The sequence below is a fragment of the Calypte anna genome, chromosome 3 (assembly GCF_003957555.1).
Source record: "Calypte anna isolate BGI_N300 chromosome 3, bCalAnn1_v1.p, whole genome shotgun sequence".
Lineage (NCBI taxonomy): Eukaryota > Metazoa > Chordata > Aves > Apodiformes > Trochilidae > Calypte > Calypte anna.
In genome coordinates, this window is record NC_044246.1 from 38,851,157 (window position 1) to 38,872,939 (window position 21,783).

General features: G+C 46.3%; 1 protein-coding gene across 3 annotated transcripts in view; it reads left to right on the plus strand.

Annotated features, from left to right (window-relative positions):
* CHGB (chromogranin B) overlaps positions 1-21,783 on the plus strand; it is a 76,680-nt gene that overhangs the window by 46,679 nt on the left and 8,218 nt on the right. Inside the window, exon 1 of one of the 3 annotated variants that reach the window (XM_030447443.1) lies at positions 9,842-9,918. The exons of 1 other annotated variant lie outside the window; for it this stretch is intronic. In XM_030447443.1, the coding sequence (XP_030303303.1) occupies positions 9,849-9,918 (70 nt within the window). In that variant the 5' untranslated portion in view covers positions 9,842-9,848. Of the gene's footprint in view, positions 1-9,841; positions 9,919-19,955; positions 20,242-21,783 lie in introns of those variants that run through there. One more of the 3 variants, XM_030447444.1, reaches the window with a different exon arrangement.

The window sequence follows — 21,783 nt, forward strand, 5'->3', positions numbered from 1 at the left end:
ACTTCAAAGGCACCAGCTGAGCAGGCTGGGGAATTTTTCCTATTTATATGAGCTATAAGAGCAACCTGAAAAAGATTAATGAGTAAAGGCTCTGCAGAGGTATCCATGGGGAAGCAGCAGGGTCGGTGGCAGCTGCCCTGGTAGCTGCCTGTTGTAAGATGTGGTATATCTAGGAAAAGTAGATGGATCTCAGCATGCCCAAGCCCGTGGGCTGCATAGTTGATTCTGTAGGGGCAGTGCTGCTTTCTTCAGCTCTCTTTCTACCCATTAGCCCCTGCTGACCTCTGCTACCAAGGGGTCTGAGCTCAGAGCTTTCACAGAGAGGAAGCTGATGGTCATTGCTTGAGGACACTCTGTTAACTTTGTTGGCACTGCACAAGACCTTGTGAGTACTTTCCTGGTGTGTTGATGGATGAAAGAAAATGTTCTGCAAGATGTTTCAAGCATTGAGGTGGTTGCTGTCCAGAAGGGATCATCTGGCACTGGTTACAGCAAATGTTTGCTTCTTGCTCTGGTTTAGTTGGCAAGATCACCACTGGCTACAGTGGGAACTGTCCTGGTGCACTGGGTGCCCAGCTTGAGTTGTGGTGACCACTGCTTGCCCTGTGATGTTAATTAACCCAGCAGTTGGTTTTAATCACTGTCACCTGGGGAGTTTAAAGTGCTCTGTCCCTGATGCATTGCTCTGAGTTTGGCAGGCCTAATTCTCCTTTGCTTTGTGCTTCTGGAAGCTTGGAGTGAATCCCAAGGAAAACAGATGCATGAGGGATGGGTTCCCTCCGTCAAAACCTTGGTGGGAAGGGTGCTGCTGTCATGCAAGGCCACAATTTAGGCCCCTCTGCTCAGCATTTGTGAGCCCTTTAAAGTGGTCAGCCAGGAGCAAGCAGAGCTGCTGATGCCTCTCTGGACAGGTCAGTTATTAAAGGTATGTTTTTTACTTACTGCAGTTATTCTTACCAATGTTCTGGTCTTGAATTCTGTATCAGACTCTAAAAGAGACGGTTGGGTGGGAGAATATAGATATGGTAGTCCTTACCAGTCCTTACCCTGTTTTGATGGATTTTTTGCTTTATTTCACAGATTGTTTAGGGGTTTGCAAGTCAAAGAAACTTTCTGGAAGAATTCAGAGCTTTATCTTCTCCAAACTTTTATTGTTAAATATTCATTAAAATGTAGAATAAGCCTAATTATTTTATGGCAGATTTTCATATTTTAGGTGCTTACAGAAGCAAAGAAGTGGTCAGCTGAATAAATTAGGCTCCAAAATCCCATTGTTTTTTAACTATAATTAAAAAAGCTAAATGTTATAGGCAGTCTGACGTCTTATCAGAGATCTGGTTATAGTAGCCAAAACATGGAATTTAGAAAACCTTATCATTCCTACTGTGAAACTAGCAGCTCCATTTCTGGAGAAACACTTAATTTTAGGAGGTGTTTCACTGTCATCTTGCAGTTCAGTCACTTCTATTGAGTTAAACAGTACAGCGGCACAGAGAACAACACTCATCACTCCTTTTCCCACTCACCGCTAATTAATTTTTTATGAACCTGTGCTGGAAGCTGCTGTATGTATTTCCAAGTCTGCCGAAAGCCAAACCATTTGTATTACTCATTTTCTTGATAAACATCTCTCCTCGATTTCCTCAAGACATGGGGAAGATAAATGCATCCCTCCCCTTTGCCAGGTGTTCCAAGCAAGACTCACCAATTGTTTTGAACAGGCTGTACTTCACAGAAGCACAGTCCTATTTGGCATATTATGGTGCTACACAGAAGAAACTGTAGTGACAAATACTACCCCTGGTGAGCACAGGGTACCTAACTTTTGATTTTCCATTTGATTTTCTTAAGCTGATTTGCATTTGTATTTTAGGTGTGTTTCCTCAAATTATCTCAGTTGGCAATTTTTTTCATCCTATTTTTGTGGGCTCTTTGGTTTTCTTGTGTATTGCTTTTGTGACTTTTCTCAGCCTCATAGAGGGGAATCTACCTGTGTTCTTGATCCACTAAACTGCTCTTTCACAGACTACTTTGCCCTTTCTTGCACAGGAGTCTTAGGAAAGGTGAAAGCAGCTTTCAGGGAGTAATCAGCTTAAATGTGTAGATTTGCTGAGATTCTATGTTAAACCACTCCTGGGTTGCCTGTGTAACACCACTGATGCACCTTCCACTGCTGCAAACACAGCCACGGGTGCCTTGTCTTCTGCTGACACTTGTAGAGTCACAAACTTGGCCAGAGCTGGTTCCCACACACACAAGCATCCAGTCAGTGATGGGAGAGAGGAGGAGGACTTACCCCAGGAAGATTGAGAGTACAGGGAGGAGGAGGGATTTAGCAGGGGGCAAACTGCCCCAGGAGTGCAGGTGGGTGAGTTGGTGCTTCTGGTTGAGCTTTTGGCCGTCTGCTCTCCTGGATGTTCCATCCCTACATTCACCCTGCAGACAGGGGAAGGAGGCAGCCCTCCCCTGTGGCAGTGAGGCCATCCCAATAGGTTAGAATGTTCCCAGGTTCCTTCCCCTACCATTTTAAATGCAGCTTGATAGCAATTCTGTCCTCTTTCCCTCCCTTCCATCACCTCTCCACCAGCCTTCCATTCCTTTCTGTCTTCCATGATGCTATTAATGAGATCCCTGGAGGAGTTTTCCCTTTAAAATGAAACAGATCTCTTTGAGCCCACAGAGCCTGGTGTCAGTCAGCAGCAGAGGAATGAACCCACACACAACCACTTCAGATCTCTCTCTTGAAGGCCTTCTGCCTTCTGGCTCAGTAGCTTCTTTGCTGCTTTACTCCCTCTACCTGGAACATGTGTGCCTTTGTGTATCTGTCCCTCACAGTAGTTTGTCCACTGAAAGGGTGGTTTGCTGTGGTGATCTTCCTCAATGACTGGGGAGGACATTCCTTCTTCAGTCTGAACGTGTTCAAGGAAGCACAGAGAGCAAAAGGAAGGGATGTGCTGCAGATGACAGCATATGGGCAAAGAAGGAAGGACAGTTGGGATCTCAAAGGTCAACATCAATGTTCCCAGCTAATGCAGTTACTTCAGTACAGCCAGCATACTTTCACCAGTTTTACCATTTGATCTTCAGCACTACAGTTTGGAGACAGCTTTTACCCTGACAACCCAGTGCCTGAGACCTCTCATGCATTCACTTTCTGGGCTGGTCAGATCCCAGCACCAGTGCCTGTGTTTCATGCATGTCAGATTCCATGATGCAGTTTCACATGGGGCTGCTATTCCTGCCTCACAGCCCAGGGCAGGTTGTCACAGCTGCTGTGCTCTGCAGGTATTTCCAGCAAAGGCAATGGAAATTTGGCTGCTGACTTCAAACCAAAGCAGGAAGAGACCCTGCTGGTCCAGCTGGATGCAAATTGTGGCCAAGATCTTTGGATTTGGTGCAGTCTCCCTTTGCAAATGAATTGTCAGCGTTTAGGTTGCAGTCCATGAGTCATCATAAAACCAATATACATCTGGCTTTGTGGTGGTTCTGCTTGATGTATTGCTTGCTTGCTTTTATGGCAGTGGTGTTGTGTGCATGCTGGAGGGCACACAAAATATTGGACCAGACCGTCAGCTGCTCCCCCAGATACTCAAGTTGATGGTGCTGGGAGAAACAAAAGTAGTTGATGTGAGAATCCAGCATAATTTTTTAGTAGTAATATATCTGCAGGTGCTGGTCTGTGAGAACTAAAAGCATCTTGCAGGCAAAAGTTATGGAGAAAGGTTATACCAACAGCTTCAGCAAGAGAGAGAGAGCTGAAAAAAACTAACATGCTTTTGAGTACATTAGCTATAATTACAATAACAGTACCCACCTTTCCCTGCCAGCTTGCATTGCTTAACCACAATAGATCTGTCACATCTGCAAGGGCATTAATACTGACAGGTGTAGGGAACTGTTGCTTAGGAAGTCCAGGGTATATAAAGAAGGTTTTCAGTGTGAATCAGATATTGCTGCTTGTAATTTTTCAGCAGCATTTATGTTGTTGCACACAGTTAAATATGAGTTGCTGTGCAAAACCTTTTAACTGCCATTTTAAGCAAAACAATCTCGCAGAAACAGAGAGATGGAGAAGTCAGGACTGCATCTGAATCCTTCTGTTGCTGTACTGGATTTGGTGATGAATTGGTCTGTGCATTGTGTTAGCTCTAAATCACCTGGTCTCCCATTTATATTAAAAACAAAATAAAACAAAAGTTTAAAAAAAAAAAAGCCAAACCCATGCAATGTTTGCAAAGAAAACTCAGAAAAAAATAAGAGGTTCCTGGTTTTTAGGAAACTGCTGCTGCTACTGATGTTTGAGAGATACCTGATGGGTTTTGATGAAGGAGAAAAGAAGCCCTAATGGACTCTAATTTGACCCTAGATCAGCCCCAGAGCCAGATGTGGCCTTCCTCCCTCCTAGCAGATGTGAGGCATCTGTAGGGAGCCCCTTTTTTTTGGTCTGAGAGGAAAAAGGGTATGTGCGGGGTGCTTCTCTTGAGGCCTGCAAAAACCTGAGCTGCTGCTTTTTTGAGTGAGATTTAGAAAACATTGAAGGGAGTAGCTGTTTATTTGTTGTTAAGGATTTTAAATTATTACAAAATCTGGCAATCTTATTTTGGAAGGTGTCTGTCCATGCACAAAGTTAATCTGGGGTCCCACTCTTCTCCACGCATCAGGGGCTGGGAGGAGGCATGGTGCCTCTGGAGAGGTCATGCATCTGCTGCAGCTCTTCTGGGCTTTTTGGAGTGGCCACTGCCTTTAATATCCGAGCTTTCTTATTGGAAATTTCTCATGCAGCAAGAAAAGGGATAAGCCCTATATTCGTCAGCCCTATAGGAAGTAAGATGCAAGCAATGACGAAACAGAAGATGGGTGGCTGCTGAAAGAGCATGAAGATGGATACCGGCAGAGGTGAGCGTGAAGCTGTTCATTTTTTAAGAGCAACGTAGGCAGAACAGGCTGGATGCAGCTGAAAATTTTGGATGACTCATATCTACAAATCTTGGCTGGTACCTTGCAGAGGGTATGATAAGCTCTGTGTTAATGAAGCACACAGTCTTTGGAAAAGTTTACACCCCCTCTCAGTGATGAGCATCTGTATTTCTTCTCTGTTCTGCTCACTTCCAGGTATGATACCCGCTAAGCCTGCCAAAATTGATGTGTGTCTCATATTGAGACAGAAGGAAGGGCAAAGACAGAGCCCCTTGAAATAAACATCTCTGGAGCAGGTGATAACTTTGATACAGGTCTTGTTTTGAGAAGTTTTTTTTTCTTAACTGTATTTGATTCATTTGGAGTATGAGTCTGATCCCTGTGTCCACGGTGCTTTAAGCAGTAGGTGATGGATTGACAGGCTAGGTTTTGAGGAAGGGTAGATTAACCTACAAAGAAAATGGATAGGGAATGACTCTCAGTTCAGGTGGGTTTAAGCAAGTAATAATCTGGCATCCTGATTTGGCAATAGCTGGCCAAAGTGATTCTCTTTGTATGACTGGAAATGCTACTGCAAATCACTTCTAGGGTCACTGCCTTCACAGACAGAGCCCCCACACTTGCTACAAAACAAAGGAGATGAAACTTGTGACCTTTAAGAATTAAACCAGAAATTAGGTACTTGGAGCACATTCCTAGAAAACAAATGAGAGTTTGGGAAGCTTGAAATTTCCTCCTGGGGTGGGAGGGAATCTACGTTAAGTTCAGATAGTTGTAGCATTTACATATAGGAAGGCCTTGCACTGTGGTCATTTTTCACCTCTTCCGAAGACAAGCAAGCCAGGCTCTTACTCCTAAGGCCCAGTGCTTTTGAAGTGACATAACTCTTCCTTCCCTGTAGAAAAGGATGAACACTTCCATGCAAATGTTCCTGCCCTTAGATATCTCTTCTCCCAGTGATGATGTCCTGACTTTGCTGCTGCCATGACCTATGATACACAGTACTGATTTTATACTATCTGGGTGTCTGTTAATATGTAAAATGTCTGCCATCTCCTTTCATGTTGCTGTTCCCTGAATTTTAAGTATTCCAAGAATTTTTAGCCCTGTTGCCTTTTGGGTGTGGTGGTTTTGCTGGTGGGTTTTTTTGTTGTTTTGGGTTTTTTTTTTACATTATTTGAAGAAGCCACAGTAGCACAGTCAGAGGCTCATGAGTTTTGATCTAACTCTGCTTATCTGCCCTTGGAAGATGGCTATCCATGGGTGGATAAATAATGTCTCTTTTCAGGTAAAGAACTGTTTTTTCTGGATGTTTAATCACCAAGAGCAGCAGGAGGCCCTCACAGAAATGTCTCATGCTCTGTACATTCCTCCCCAGTCTGTGCAATAAACTGGGAAACTGCATTTCTTTCTGAAGGGTGAAGTGTTTTCCTCTCTGCCTGTCTTACACTTGACTTAGGTTTTATGCTTCCCTGGTTTGAGTGCTCAGCAAAGCACAAATCTTCTCAGGGGCCCTTTGCTTTTGTTTTTTCTCTGTTTGCTTCTATGACACACCCCATCATTTTGGTTTTTTTCCACTGAATTATTTAAGGCAGGAAATAACCTGTTTCCCTGGAGGCAAGGAACCAGGCTATGCTGGGCTGCTTTGTACCCAAACGTGCTCCACCACTGGGACCTCAGTAGACAGCTGGGCTGCTTTGGTTCAGCTTTCAAAAGCAGACTTAGCTGTTGCCACTGAACATAAAGCTACCTGGCAAAACAATGTGCCTGAAATTATTGTCTTATTGAAACCCTCCTGCCAGTTGTTTCCAGTGCTGTGTGCACGCTCTGTGTGGGATGGCTTGTAAGTGGCACCTTTGCAGTGTAGGAAACATTCCTCTTGAGTTGTTGCTTTTCCCTTGTTCTTCCCCAAACATGACTTGCTGCTCAGTGGGGCTGGCTGCATGATCCCAGGGCACAGCTGCCCAGCAGGGTGGTCCCAGGCACTCTCAGTGCCCTCCAGCTCCCTCCTTCCTGCCCCCTTCAAGAGCTGTAGGAGGGAATTTTCCTAGCTTTCCCTAAATCAAACTGCTGCAGCTCTGGCAGTTTGCACAGAAGGGAGAGCAGGGACTCTGATTCCTGTTACAAAGGCTGCACTCGTGGAAGTTATTTGTTACCTCCTTTGTTGCAATGACACTGCCTGAAGTAGCCAAGGTGTCCCTCGTTGCAGCCCATGTTACCTCCACCCACCTCTCCTCTGCCTCCCTGCATGAGCCCACACAGCTGTGTGCACTGCTCCAGCACAGGGCTATTCCCAGTAAGCTGGGCCTGGGTTTTGGGCTTCTCTGTCACCCCAGTTTGTTCCCCTGTGCACTTTAGCGTTATGTGGAGGTTGGTTTTGCTAAGAGATTTGGTACTTTCTACCACAGATCAAATCCAAGGGTTTGGGTTTTTTTTTTTCCTTCTGCTTGTTCAAGAAATTGTCCTGACTCACAGCAAAGGAGCAGTGCTACAACTATGGGTTATGACTGCACATAAAACCCTCAACATGCTTCAGGACTGTCAGTATACATGTGAAATGTGTAAGTGGGAAAAAAAAGAAGGGGAGTGCCATCAGCCCCATAGGGAATGACAAGCAAAGCCAAAATTAATGTGCCATTGCCAAGTAGGAGGAACTCGGATGTGGTGAGGACTTAACAGCCAGTGCCCAAGGGATTTCCCTGCTGCGTGGCCCAGATCCAAAGTCCAGCCAAGGCTGGTTAGGGGGGTGTGCACTTTGGGTTGTGTGTTTTATATATAGACATTATATATATTTACAAGGGAAGAGCAATCAACATCATTTACCTGGACCTGGGCAAAGCCTTCGACACTGTCCTACACGACATCCTGGTCTCCAAGTTGGTAAGACATGGGTTTGATGGATGGACCACTCAGTGGATTAAGGACTGGCTTGATGGCCACACCCAAAGTGTGGCTGTCAATGGGTCTGTGTCCTGGTGTAGGCCAGTGACAAGTGGAGTCCCTCAAGGATCAGTGTTGGGACCAGTCTTGTTTAAAATCTTTGTCAGTGACATGGACAGTGGCAATGAGTGCACCCTCAGCAAGTTTGCTGATGACACCCAAACTGTGTGGTGCAGCTGACACCCTGGAGGGAAGGGATGCCATCCAGAGGGACCTTGACAGGCTGGAGAGGTGGGCACATGCCAAGCTCATGAAGTTCAACAAGACCAATTGCAAGGTCCTGTGTCTGGGTGGAGGCAATCCCAAACACTCATACAGGCTGAGCAGTGACTGGCTTGAGAGCAGCCCTGAGGAAAAGGACTTGGGAGTGCTGGTGGATGAGAAGTTCAGCATGAGCCATCAATGTATACTTGCAGCCCATAAAGCCAACCAGATCCTGGGCTGCATCAAGAGAAGTGTGGCCAGGAGGTCAAGGGAAGGTGATTCTCCCCCTCTACTCTGCTCTCATGAGACCCCACCTGGAGTACTGCATCCAGCTCTGGAGTCCCTATTAAAAGAAAGACATGGATGTGCTGGAGTGTGTCCAGAGAAGGGCCATGAGGATGATCAGAGGGCTGGAGCACCTCTCCTGTGAAGACAGACTGAGAGAGTTGGGGTTATTCAGTCTGGAGAGGAGAAGGCTCCAATGAGACCTCATTGTGGCCTTCCAGTATCTGAAGGGGCCTACAAGAAAGCTGGTGAGGGACTTTTTAGGATGTCATGTAGTGCTAGGACTAGGGGGAATGGATTCCATCCAAAGGAGGGAAGATATAGATTAGATATTAGGAAGAAGTTCTTTACTATGAGGGTGGTGAGACACTGGAACAGGCTGCCCAGAGACGTGGTGGAAAAACATCCCTAGAAAAACATCCCTGGTTTAAAAAAATCCCTGGAAGTTTTTAAAGCCAGTCTGGATGGGGCTTTGAGCAACCTGATCTAGTGGGAGGTGTCCCTGCCCATGGCAGGGGGGTTGGAACCAGATGATTGTCAATGTCCCTTCCAACCCTGACAATTCTTTGATTCTATGGTTTTCCAGGTGAACTGGACCATTGTGCCTCAGTGTCTGAGGTGTTACTCCCACTGCTGCAGGCACAAAGCACCCCTGACTGTGTGCAACAGCTGCCTGCGTTGCCTTGGGACTCATCTTTGAACAAAGTCTGCCTCTCTATTCCCAGAATGTACCTTGCTTAAATGGCCGATCCAAAGTATTTTGTCATTCTTGACGAATCCTTCTGCTATTAAGTCATTCCCTGCTTTCCTTGTCTCAGAGCTCCTCCAGAATACTTGGTACTGATGGCCTTGCCGATGCCTACTCCAACAGAATTTTTATTTTCCCTCCCACACAGAGGCTGGTGGGAGGTACTGATTCATACCAATGACCTGCCCGATTCTGGAGCTGAAAGGCAGCCAGGGAGAAAGCTGAGATTTTGCAACACAGAGGTGCCAGAACAGATCCTCAGTAGGCATTGATGAAATAGCTCCCAGCCTGTGAATGTACACCAACAGAGAATCTTTCCCAAAGAGTCTGGGGTGTTTTGGTGTACGTGGGTATATCGGGACATATGGTTGCTAAAATCAGACTACAACAGGCAGAATACATCCTCTGAAAATGCGTCTATTTCATTATTGAGTGTAGGTGATTTTGTGTGGGGCATATGTTTTCCCACAACACAAAAGTTCATTTTAAAAATACCCTGTCCTGTAGGCTTTCCCTAATGAGTGTTTTCCCCCACATATCTATTAGACAATAACATATGCCAGCATTTCTTCCTTAAAAGTAAAAACTGGCACATAGCACACAGAGCATGAAATAATAAGATGTGATTAAGATAGTAGCTGGAGCCAACCAAAGCCAGAAAACTCATGGCTGAAAGGTCAAATCTTTATTGAAATTGCCTTTGCATTGGCCTATTTATTTGCAGGTGCTGTGAATTAAGAGGGAAAGTCTTGTAATGAGAAAACATCTGTCATGGAAAATCTCACCTCAGTTCAAGCTGAACAAAGTTTCACTCCTGCTAGAAGGTAAGTTCTTGTAATGAGAAATGTCAGTCAACTTCAGGGCAGGTAATGCTACCCAGTGTTATCTGTAATCATGGCATTTCTGGGTAAGATGTGGTACATGGGCCAGGACTGCTGCTAAATGTGTGCTAAAATCAGCACCTCCTGCCAGGGAAATGGGGCAATTCTGTGATTAAAGATACCGATGTGAGTACAGGGGACATTAGTGCTAATGCACTGCAACACATTTTCAGTGTGACCTTCACAAACTGGTTTGTTCTGAGTTCCCAGCATCTTGTTCTGGGTGTCTGAGACCTTCAAAGAAGTGAGAGGACAGGACATTTACAGGCACATCATAGTCTGACAGCAGCTCCCCTAAAAAGAATGCAGCTAGAGGTTGAAATAATATGGTTTTGTGTCTGTGGTCCATACATCCTTGTATAAGGAGTGGCTCAGCATGTGCTCTGTGATGCTGGCCTGGCTTTGTGTCCTTGTCCCCTCATCCACCCTGAGTCTTGGATGTCCCTGAGGGAGCATCAGTGTTCTGGGCATGCACTGTGGGCCAAGAGAGTTAAGACACAGCCATATCTGCCTATGTCTTCTCAAAGCACTTCTTCCACAGGATGGCTGGATCTACAGGGGAGTTGCTTTGTTTTGTATTTTGAGGTAGCTTTTTTTGTGTGATCTGAGTTCTCACTTCAGTAAGAAAAGGTCAGTCTTAGTTCTGAGATGTGTTGGTGGTAGAAGCAGAAATAGGTGCCCATGAGGTGGGTACCACAGGGAGTGAGGAGAAATGTGTGTGCGTGTAGACAAGTCCCATCTCTGGGATTTTGTCCCCGTGGATGTTAATGCTGGTTGTCTGGTGCTCAAGTGTGAATTACTGAAAAAAACCTGTATCTTCTGGGATGAGGAAAGAGACTGTAGCTAAAGGCTAGTTTGAAGGTTAGATGGCTCTGTCCAGGGGTAGCAGTGGATCGAGCTCAACACACTGTGATGTGCTGCACAAAGATCAGACTGATTTCTGAGCTTCTTCCTCCTGTTCCTGCTACCATGTGGTGCCTGTGCACTGTCACCCCTTGGTGAGAGGAGCTGAACCCGATTAAGTGCAGGTGCTGCTTCTTCAAAGTGGGAGTGCAGTAGGCACCCTCAGCAGCCCTCATCCTGGGTTGTCCTCAGAGCTACTCAGCCTGGGTGGGACAGTCATTTATATACACTGCCCGGCCAGCATTGGGTGCTCCTAACCTTGGAGTAGAGCTGTCCTCTTAGTTTTGTTCCCAGTTTGTCACACTTGACCTGTTTGAACCAAAACATCCCTTCTGAGGCAGGCACCCAACACTAGTCTGCATGGAAGAGGAGCCATGTGGGAGCTATCTCTTCCCAAAGCCAGGGCATGACACTTTGCAGGCTCAATACACCTCACATGACAGCTGGCAAAGCCACACATTGTGGCTTGCTCTTCTCCAGAGCTCTGCAGAGACTCTGCAGAGTGTCTTTCAGAGTCACTTCTTCTGTTTGTCCTCAGTTGCATCACCTCTCTACCCCTAGGATTACGGCTGGATGCTGGCCCTTTTGTCAGGGCATCCACATGTTTTTTTCCTTCCCAGTATTTGAAATGGTTTCTACTCAGCCTTTCAAATGTCACATGGAGCAGCTGGACTGAGTCTTCTGCAGGGGGCTTTTGTCTTGAGTGTGGCCAGCACCAGTTGCCAGCAGAAAGGCTGAGGAAGCCCTGGGGTATTGCTTAAGGCTGAGATACAGGGTCAAGCTCAAGGGAGCAGGCATGGCTGCTTGTTGGAAAACCAGAGAGACTGTGCCAAAGAGAATGTCTCACACCTACTTTTTCAAGAGGTATTTCTGAGGACAAGGTTGTGCAGCATCCAAGTGCTAAGGATGCCAGGGAGAGCTGACACCATCGTCTTCCCACGGGAGCCTGGCTCTCAGCTGGTCAAGGCCACCTTTGCAAGGTCTGGAAAGGCAAGTGTTGGCAGGTTCTCACATTAGTACCCCTGAATAACAGTTCATAGCTCTTGGCATCTGCTGGCTTCCACCTTGTGAGGACATTTAATCTTGAAAGAGCTTTACTTTATATTCTCTGGCAGGCTATGTGCTGGCTCTGCATCCCTGGCATGCTGCCTGCTGCACATCACAAGTTGGGTTTTTTTGTCTGGAAAGCTGCAGAGGCAGATGTGTCTGATGGGATTTTGAAAGTCAGCAAAGATGCCCATTGCTCTCTGCCTGGTCCTGCCTTGTAGGCTGTCAGGTGCCACTCCTTGCAGTAAGAGCTACTCCTTGAAAATTGGTGCTTTTCCAGGGAGCACAACAGGAACCCAATATCTGCTCTCTGGCAGCCACTAAGTCATCAGCTTCTCATTGAGACTAGGTAGATGGATGAAATTGGGAAGGATGAAATTGGAAGGCAGTGTGAAGGTGAGTTTCTGCCAGACCATGCTCTTATTACAGGGAGACATCTTTGTAGAGAGGACAGAGCAGTGGCCCTGGTGTGGCACCATGGGATCCAAATGTAGCATCTGTGCTTGGAGCTTTCATATGCCAGTGCTGCCTGTTTATTTGTACAGAGGTGGCAAAGCCAGAAGGCTTGTGACAATCTGTGTTTCAAGAGAAGCATTTAAATTAATGCTACTGGCAGATAGATAGGGAAGAGGGAGGCAAATTAATGGCTTCCTTGAGGAGAGGGCAATTGATGAAATCAGCTCATGTCCATCCTGCCAGCTGTCCACTCAGCACTTGTGCTCTTGGCTACTCAGCACTGGCACAGGTCCAGACTGCACCATACCCCACCAAAATTGTTGGGACAAGAGGGATGGGGGGGATGTGGGAACAGGGCACTGGAGCAGGTAGAGCTCCAGGCTGGAATGCGGGAGCAAGATGGGAAGAAACATTCAAGATTACTGGGGACACATTCAAAATTACTGAATTAATGTGACTTTATTTCTGCCTCTTGTAGAGTACCTCTTCTCCTCTGAAAAGATTCTGATTATCCTTGAGAGGGTTCTTTCTTGGTGATTGCAGGATTGAAGGGAAGGCTTACATTGCATTTGAAAGCCTTGTTTTTTTGGGAGACAAACTCAGGGCTCTCCTCATGCAAGTAGCATTAGCTTCTACCACATGGCTTGCAGAGCTGCTCCCTGTTGTGCTTTTCCCCACTCATTGTTCTTACTCCCAGCTGCTCATTCCTACTGGATTAATGTATCATGGTGGCTGCTTTTCCAGAGCCAGGGCAGGTTGCTCTCCTGGCTGCAGTGCTGCAGTGGCAGGGAGGGTGTTTTGCAAAACGCCAGGTGAGTACTGAAATGCAGTTCCTGTGCTTCCTCTGCCTTGCTGTTGGGGTGAGTTATCTGAGGTCCCTGGAGTCATAACAGGGGACATGAGACTGGAAAAAACTCAGGAGCAGAGGGATGGTGGTGTCCAATGAACAGGGGTGGGGGTGCTGTGTGTGAGGAAGGCAGCATCCCTCACAGGCCCTATCTTGTCCATAATGGCATTTTGTCCCCACATCACAAATGCATGTAGTTATCATCTTACCCAGGAGGGAATGCCTGAAAACTCACACGTCTACATTAAAACCTAAAATGACAGGCCAGGAATGTGCTCTCTGGTCCTGGCTCTCAACTGGTATCATTTGAATGTCGATAGAACTAGAAAAATTTACACTGGTGGAGTATCTGCCAGGTATTCTCAACTCCCAGGGGTGCCTTTAAACTCAGACCTCTTAAGCCTTTTTTATAAGCACACAGCATTTCACACAGAGAGCCTGGTATGCAAAAGAAAAAAGGATTTTTTACTGGGAAGAGGTCTTAGCAAAAACTCCTCATGCATTTTGCAGGTTTTACTCTCTCTTTCATAAGATCATTTTGCAGTTGCATTTTTGTTTTTAGTTCTAGTGATGGTTGAGGTGACTGAAAATTTCTTTGATGATTCGTTTTGCTGCACTGGTGTCTTGAAAAAGATCTCTTAGCACTGTGTTTTCACTATGGAGTTATGTGCAAGGGCATAGTAGGATTTTTTTTTTTTTAACATAAGTCAGCAATAAAAAGTTTCCTTTGAAATATGTTCTGCAGAAATCTGTACCTTTTTATCTTACAAAATTGAAAATTGCCTCTGAAGTTTCCATGACAGTATCAACCAGAGAAAAATATTATTCTTACCAAACAGAACCCTTGCTGAGAGTAAAAGTCCTTTAGATATCTAAAGGAATTAATTACTAAGTAAGCCAGGCTAGTGCCCCAGTCTGTAAATATTAAACGGAACATGCACAGTTGACAAAATGCAGGCAGAAACACTGAATGGGGCTGTTTCATTGCCTAAATGAAGTTATTTGCCATGCAAAGGCAACTGTAAAAGTGATTTTTCCTTAACGACAAGCAGCAAAGTATGGGAACTTAAGTCAGCATTTTGTTGGCAGAAAAAATCTCCATCCACTTTTACAGTCTACTCCACAAGCCCCTGACTTCTTCACCGGTGAGATTACCAGCATGGTTAATTTCGTACTTTAAAATAAATGTTTGGGGATGGGGGGATGGGCAGGGTTGTTTAATGGGGATCATTTTTCTTGCTGGGGGGGATGGGGCAATGGAAGGGCCTGAGTGTGCAGCTTCTCTGTGCCACGGCTGGAGAGTGAGAGGCCCCATAGCTCTCAGGGTGCTCTCTGGGCATCTGCTGCCAGGGAGCATCTGGAAGACAGGCCAGGGAGACATGCTGGCAGCTTTTGGGGGCTGCTTATTGTTGAGAGCTTGTTTCTGGTGAGGAGGGTGTTGGGCTGCTGTAATTTCCCCATTGCAGACAAGGAGGCATTTGGGGCTGTGGGGGTTGCTCCTGTTGTCAGCGAGACAGTTTCATTGCAGCTGAGAGCAGGAGGTGTAGTCATAGCCAAGTTCATAGAGCTATGAGTGATCATGTGAGAGCTTTTTGAGCTGCTGTGGATGCAAAGATTCATTTTGGCTTGGTGATCGGTTCACCTGGAGTGGTGGGTTTGACTGGGACTCCAACACATCATTTTCTGAGAGCAAATGAGGAATTCAGACCAAGGTGAGAAGTGGCAGCACAGATAAAATGAAGAGACTTGAGACTAAAAATCCGATCAGTGCAAATTCCATCTCTCTGTTGCAGGAGGCCTGGAAGCATACTTGTTTCACATCAGTGTCTTTCCCATGGGTGCTGTACCAAGAACTAAGATGTATTTACTACCTGGGGCAAGCAGGGCTGGTGAGTTGCAGTCAGGGAAGAACCTAGGAAGTGGCACTGCTTTTTAGTGCTAATCATGCTTACAGGGCAGTATGGAAAAATCGTCACTTGTTTGGTAGCCCCCAGAGTCTGCTTTTTATGTATGTGTTTATTTTTGCATTGCAGCATGTTCCAATTTTTCTCCCATCTGAGTTGACAAACACTGAGAGAGGAATGACTTGGGGGGGGCAGCGGGCAGACAGGTGTGTATAAGTGCAATATGTAGAGATGTTCATGTGGAAATCCTGGGATGTTGGGGAAATAGTTTTGTTTAGACTTGGTCTTCCCTCTCTCACTTCACTGTGTTTTGGGTTTGGCTTGATTTTGTGGTGATATCTTTGCAGCTTCTGTATTCTGTGAGTGTATTCAGAGGCTCTGAAGATTTGTATCAGCTGGCTTTTTCCAGAAGCCCATAGCAGAGTCAATGCCTGGGTTTTTTAATACCCCTTAACAATTCTGGCATGTCTTATAGGCATATTTTAAACCTCTTTTCAGTTCAGCCGTGTAACATTTGACCTAATTTCTGTGGTATGGATATAGTACTGAAGAGCTGGAGCCAGAAGGATCCTGCATGGAAGAGGGTCACAAGTGAGAAATATCTTTTTTTTTTTTTTTTTTTTTTTTTTTAAGAAGACTGAGAAAGACAATTCTAGAAGAGCTGACCTGAACTTCTAAGGCTCTTTCACTTCTGGAGTAGAAGCAACCTGTGGATTCTTTAGGTTTTCTTTCAAGAAAGTCTGTGAGACTGAAGACTATTAGTTGGTTTCTAGAAGTTGCTACTGTACTGCCCGAGAGTACATGATGTGAACAAACTGTGTGAATTAGTCTAAGAAAGGAAAGACAGAAAGTTGCCCACACTACAAAAATTATGCAGCTATACCACACAGAGTCTCTTCACAGCTTATCCATCTCTCTTCTGAAGGTCACTTGGCTGGGAAGTTAATTGATACCACAAACAAAGGCCGCAGGGAATGACAAGTGTTCTTAGCTTTCAGTGGAGAAATGAAGCAAAAATATTACAGTGGAGGTAAAATATGTGCTTTTTAGATTTAAATTGGAAGCAGGTTGTTGTGTAAATACAGAATTAGATGGGTTTATATCTTGGTGTGTTCAGGTCATTTGTATTCCATGGACTCAGTTCTGCTATGAGGGTGCATTTTTTATTGCTATTGGGTTTCAAATGATGGAGAGGATAAACCAAAACATGCACACTGACCACCCATTGCAAGTTACAAACTGTACCAGCCCATTTGCCCAAGCACAGGCAGCTACCAGCTATGCTTAGAAGCATTTTGGCTTATCTGATAGCAGTCTCATTTCATCTCCCACAGGTTTAGCTCAAGCAGACACTGTTCCTGATACCTCTGTTTCTCTGTTTCTGTTATTTGTCAGATCCTCCCGTAGCTCAACAAGCAAGCTCCATTCCTCAGCATCCCTGCAGGTGCCTGGCACAGGGCAGTCTTTTCTCAATAAGAAAGAGGAGGTCTGAGTGTGGTCCTGGCTGTTGCTTCTCACAGAGGCTTCATCTGGAGGCATGCAAAGATTTGGGGGTGTATATGGGCATATGCACCCTGAATGGTTACCCCTTCTGTCTTGCCAGGCCCCCTGTCTGGGTGCAGCTCAGATGAGATCCAGCTGAACACTCTCCTGTTCCCTCTCCTGTGGTTCTGCCTGATAGATTTTAACTTCTCTGAAGTCCGTCACTAAACAAAGAGATGAGCCAGACACCTGATCCTGAGCTACTAAGGTGATAAATGAATTCTTGGGGCTTGATTCAACTATGTGTTGCACTAGCTCTAAGCCACTGTAACACTTGGTATTTATAAATATATATATATATGGCAAGATATAACAGCAGTAAATCCTAAGCATTTGTGTAGCTCCATTATCCAGTGTTTTGAAACCAGCACTACATATGCATAAGACCTCTGAAATTATTTTTGCTGCCATTAGTGAAGCTGGAGAGAGGAAGTCCCTCGAGGTGCTGGCTTTTTGGATCTGACTGGTGTTTTTCTCTAGATCCATCCCCTCAGCTAGCACCTTCTGAATGAAGGAGAGATTTGTTTGTGAATTAGACTGCAGGATTTTCATTCCATGAAAACTAATTGGCATCCAAGAATGAAGATAATCCCACTAGCACATCTAATTAGAGGAAAGCAATCCTCAGATTCCCTAAACAGTCTCCTCTCAGTTTAGAGGGAGCTTAGACACAGAAACTCACTTGTCAGCCTTTGAAGTTCTACCTTCTAGGATGAGCTAAACAGGTATTTTTTTAAAGTGTTGGTATTCAAGAGAATCCAGGAGGATAAATACTGTTTATTGATAGAGTGCTAGTGTGTCACAACATTATGAGACATGTAGATTGCTGCAATCAAAGAACTGACACATCTGAGAAGGGAGGTTGGAGTGTGCCCCTCACAACCCATCAAGTGAATATGCTACCACCTGCTGTAATCCTGATTTAATGTAGTCATATCTCTTTCCTAATCTGAGGCTACAGCTGATACCTGGCTGTAGAAGTCCATGTGAAGCAATATTAATTTGAAAATACAGGCTGACTTAATTAACTGCAGGCAAAAATGCTTGGATTTTCTGTCTGGTTTTGCAGCTCTGGCAGAAAAGTTTGTGGGATTATGTTTTTAAATCCTGTCCTTGGGTGCTGGAGTTGGAATTAGAAACTCCATTCCAGTTTGGTCCCTTCTGTAATGGACCTCTTGGGTGACATCCTGCAAAAGTTGCAAATCTTTTTAAGCTTGATTTTGATCAAATCTGAACCTGTGCTTCCATGTAGACCCTGATTTAACTGAGGGCAAAATGTGCCCTGCCAGTGCTTTAGTATCTTCTCTTATCTGTGGCAAAAATAGGCTTTAATGAGTCTTTGGCATTGGTCTACGTAATGCTGAGGTGAGAGAGCATTTCAAAGAAATCCAAGTCAAATATAAATAAATCAATCAGCACAGAGAAAACAGCCATGAATCACCAGTGATTACTGCTGTGGTGCAAGGGATGGATGACACATGAGGCAGGGGTGGGGGACTGCTTAATCTCAGATGTTTGTAGTGGTAGTTGTACTAATTGTCACCAGGACTTGTGTGGTACAGGTACTTAGTATGCATACCTCACAAATACTGAAATAGCTGCCTATTTTTTATTCATCATCTTTTTAGCACTTGCCCCTTTTTATTGTCACATCCAAAATAGGTATAGCCAAACAAATGCTGGAGTTAAGGCAGTTACACAAGCAAGACCAGAGAGTGTTCTTGTATGCCTGGGGAAGCAGATAATGCTTAAATGGCAAATGTTTCACCTAAAAGTCTTTATTGTGGAGGAGGTTGAGACCAGGCTGAATCACACAGATGGGGGCTGGCACAGAGGCTTTGGAGCTGGTGAAATTCTTCATAGACTTTTGACTCAGGATCTTGTTTTCCCACAGTCAAGGCTGATGATTTCCAAAGAAGCATCTGCCTGCGGAGATGGGGCTTGTGTAGGTGATACAGGAACAGCATGCAGGAGGCAGAGATTGAGGAAGTAGAGAAGATGTTGCAGTATTGATTTGCTTTTCATAGTGGCCAGGTAACTGAGTTGTGTTATTTTGCAGAAACTGTTCTCTAAATGCAAGGTGACCAAGGTACCTGGTTTTTCCTCCTGGAGTTAAAGGTTATCTTCTGAAAAAAGCTTCACAAGGAGCTGAAGTTTCTGGCTTCCTTTAATCACAGATGAAGCTGCATGTGAGTTTTACTGGGGTGTTGTGTCCTTGGGTCCTGTTTTATAGGTTTACAGGATTTATGGTTATAGCAGCCTAACATTGTTAATCCATGATATATTAGTCAGTACACAGAACAATAACAGTAACAGAGGTAACTGCTATCTGATGAGCAGTTCCATTGTCCCTCATGAGCCCTGGCAATTACAAAGCCACCTGTTAAGCACAGACAGCAAACAAAAACAGAAGAGCCGAAAAATACACAGAATTTGGAGATGGCCCCTTAAGAGGTAATGAAAGGAAAAGCAAAACAAGTCGTGGGCATATAGCTTTGCCAGGCTGAGAAGGGAACTGGGGAAGTGTTCAGACTTGCTCTGTGGAAAGCTGATCATAGCTTATCGTTTGTGCTTTCCAGTCCATCAAGAACTAATCGAGGTAGTGGGGGTAATCGAGGAGTTTAGGAAAACTCTTTAAAACTTGTTCTCTGTAGGTTTGCTCTGGCTCCCCAGAGCACCAACACATTAAATAAGGGTGTTGCCTGTGGAGATGGATGCTAAAAGCAGTGATTTCCTTGGTAAAACTCCTGAGGAACACTGCCTGTCATTCACTCACTGGCTGACAGAAGTGTGGGAATCACTTTCCAGTCCATCCTTGGTTCTGGGTTTGTTGTGTGCAGGAGGAGGCAATGGACGGGACAGGAACCTTGACGGGCGGAGGGGAATAAAAGGCTGCCCGCTGTAGCACACAGGCTTTGGAAGGGCTGTGGTCGGAAATGAACATGGGAGCACGGCGGCGATTTCTTGAGAGAGATGCTCCAGAGGGATGGAATACCGCACCTCCTCCCTGTAGCCTGAGCCTCAGCATCCTCTGACGGTGGGAAAGACCCAAGGATGATGCCGCATCCTCTGAGATGGAGAAAGGGACAGGGAAAACCCGCTTTTCTCCTTTTCTGAGGGGATGGGGGTGTCAAGGGGGATTAGAGAGATTTATTGACGCGGGGAGCAGGAGGAAGAGATGTGGCTGTTGCCAAGGAAGGGGAAATGAGCTCCGCTTTCCCAGCCTGGGAGAAGCTTCCCCCGTGCTGGCGGGGGCCGGGATGAAGGGGAGGGGGCATCCTGCAGACGGGGGTCCCTCGGCTGCGGCGCCGCTGTGAGGGAAAGGACGGGGGGCGGCTTGGGTTGGTTTGGGTTGGGGGGTGTTTGGCGGCGGCGGCACCGCCCCCGGGGGCTCGGAGTGACGCAGGCTCCCGGCGGGGCCCCCCGCCCGTCTCCTCCGCCCCCGCTACCCCCTTTAAATAGCGGCGAGCGGCGGTACCGAGCCGAGCGGAGCCGCGCCGAGCGGAGGGGAGCGGAGGATGGGTCCGCTAGCGCTGCTCAGCCTCCTGGGGGCCGCCGCCCTGGCAGGTGAGCGGGGGCGAAGGCGCCGTCGTCCCGTCCTCCCCCCCACCACCACCTCCGCGGGGGACGGGAGACCGTAGAGCTCCCTCAGAGCCGGTCCGGCGGAGCCCGCCCTCGCCGTGAGGGAGATGGGGTTCGGAAGCCCAACTGGGCACGGGGTGGTTGGGGAGGGGCGGGGGGAAGGAGAGGGGAGGGGGTGGCACATGAAGAGCCGTGGAGCGCCCCGCTGCTGGACCGGTGACGGCATCGGTGGGTGTGTGACGTCATGCTCGACCCGCTCTGCGTCATGCTGGGGTCGCCCCCCTCACTCGGCCTGGTGAGAGGGAGGGTGGGGTGGGACCGGGGATGAGGAGGACGGCGGCGGCACACGGGGGGATGGCGGAGTGAGGAGAGAGAGGGTCGGCGGGGCTGCCCCCGGGGGTGCCCCAGCAGCCCCCCCCCCCCAGCCTGTTTCCGCAAGCTGGGCAAGGGCTGGTCGGCTACTTTGAATTTAATTTATCACCCTCAAGTGCAAGTTTCTTTCTTTTCTCAGTGTAATTTTACTCGAGGGGTGCTGCCAGGTTTTGGCCAGCTAGTTCATGGTGCTGGGGGGTGGTTGTAAAGTGGCAGGTCTGCAGCTGTAACAAACAGAAAATTGTTTTGGCATAAGGTATTAAATATTAAAACTGCACCGTGAAATGAAGATTGAACACAACAGGGTGAGGTGGATAGCTTTATAGCTTCTTCTGCATAGTACTTCATTTTGTGTAAGAACCAATGGGTTGGGCTTTGATTTATTAGAGGTCTCCACATGCAGGTGCTTCTGGGACTTGCATAGAAACTCTGTAATGAAGTTGACTACCTTCAAGTGCCTGTATTGTAATCAAAGGGGAGGGTGGAAGGTTGGGGGTAAAGCCCCAATCCAGAGAGTCTCACTGGACTTATTTTACAAACCCTGTAGGGATTTTTTGCCAAGTATTTTTTCCCATCAAACTGCCCAGGTACTGCTTTATGTTGGGTTTTGCTTTCGAATGTCAACCAGAATCAATGAACTGAGGAGTTTGTTTGGGTCTGGGCATCAGTGAAACACTAACTTCAAGAACTTTCTAGTGCTCCTTCTGTAAATCATTATGCCAAAGTTTCCCTGATCTTTCCTAGGAAAGGTTTTTTGCTGACGTTTTGGTGAGCAATGGCACTGCACTGAGTCATCAGCATTAATGAAACAAAGCCACGTGAGGATAGCACCAGGGACCCAGCAAAATATCTGTCCCCATGTTGGAGATAGTAGCAAAAGTCACATGAATTTGTCCTGCATTTCTCATCCTTTTTGTGATTTCCATCAGCCCTCAGCACTTTTGCAAAATCAAATCATCTGATTGCAGTTGCCTGGGTAGATTTGGTTCAGGACTGGAAAGCAAACCCCAGGCTTTGCTATACTTCGTGGGTCTTTCATCTGTTTTTTTTCCTACATGGGCAGGGGAAGGGTTTCCATCTTGGTGGGTGCTCTCACTTTCGTTTCTGCTGTGAAACCCTGTGGTTGTGGTTGTACCATCTGCTGTGTCCCTGCAA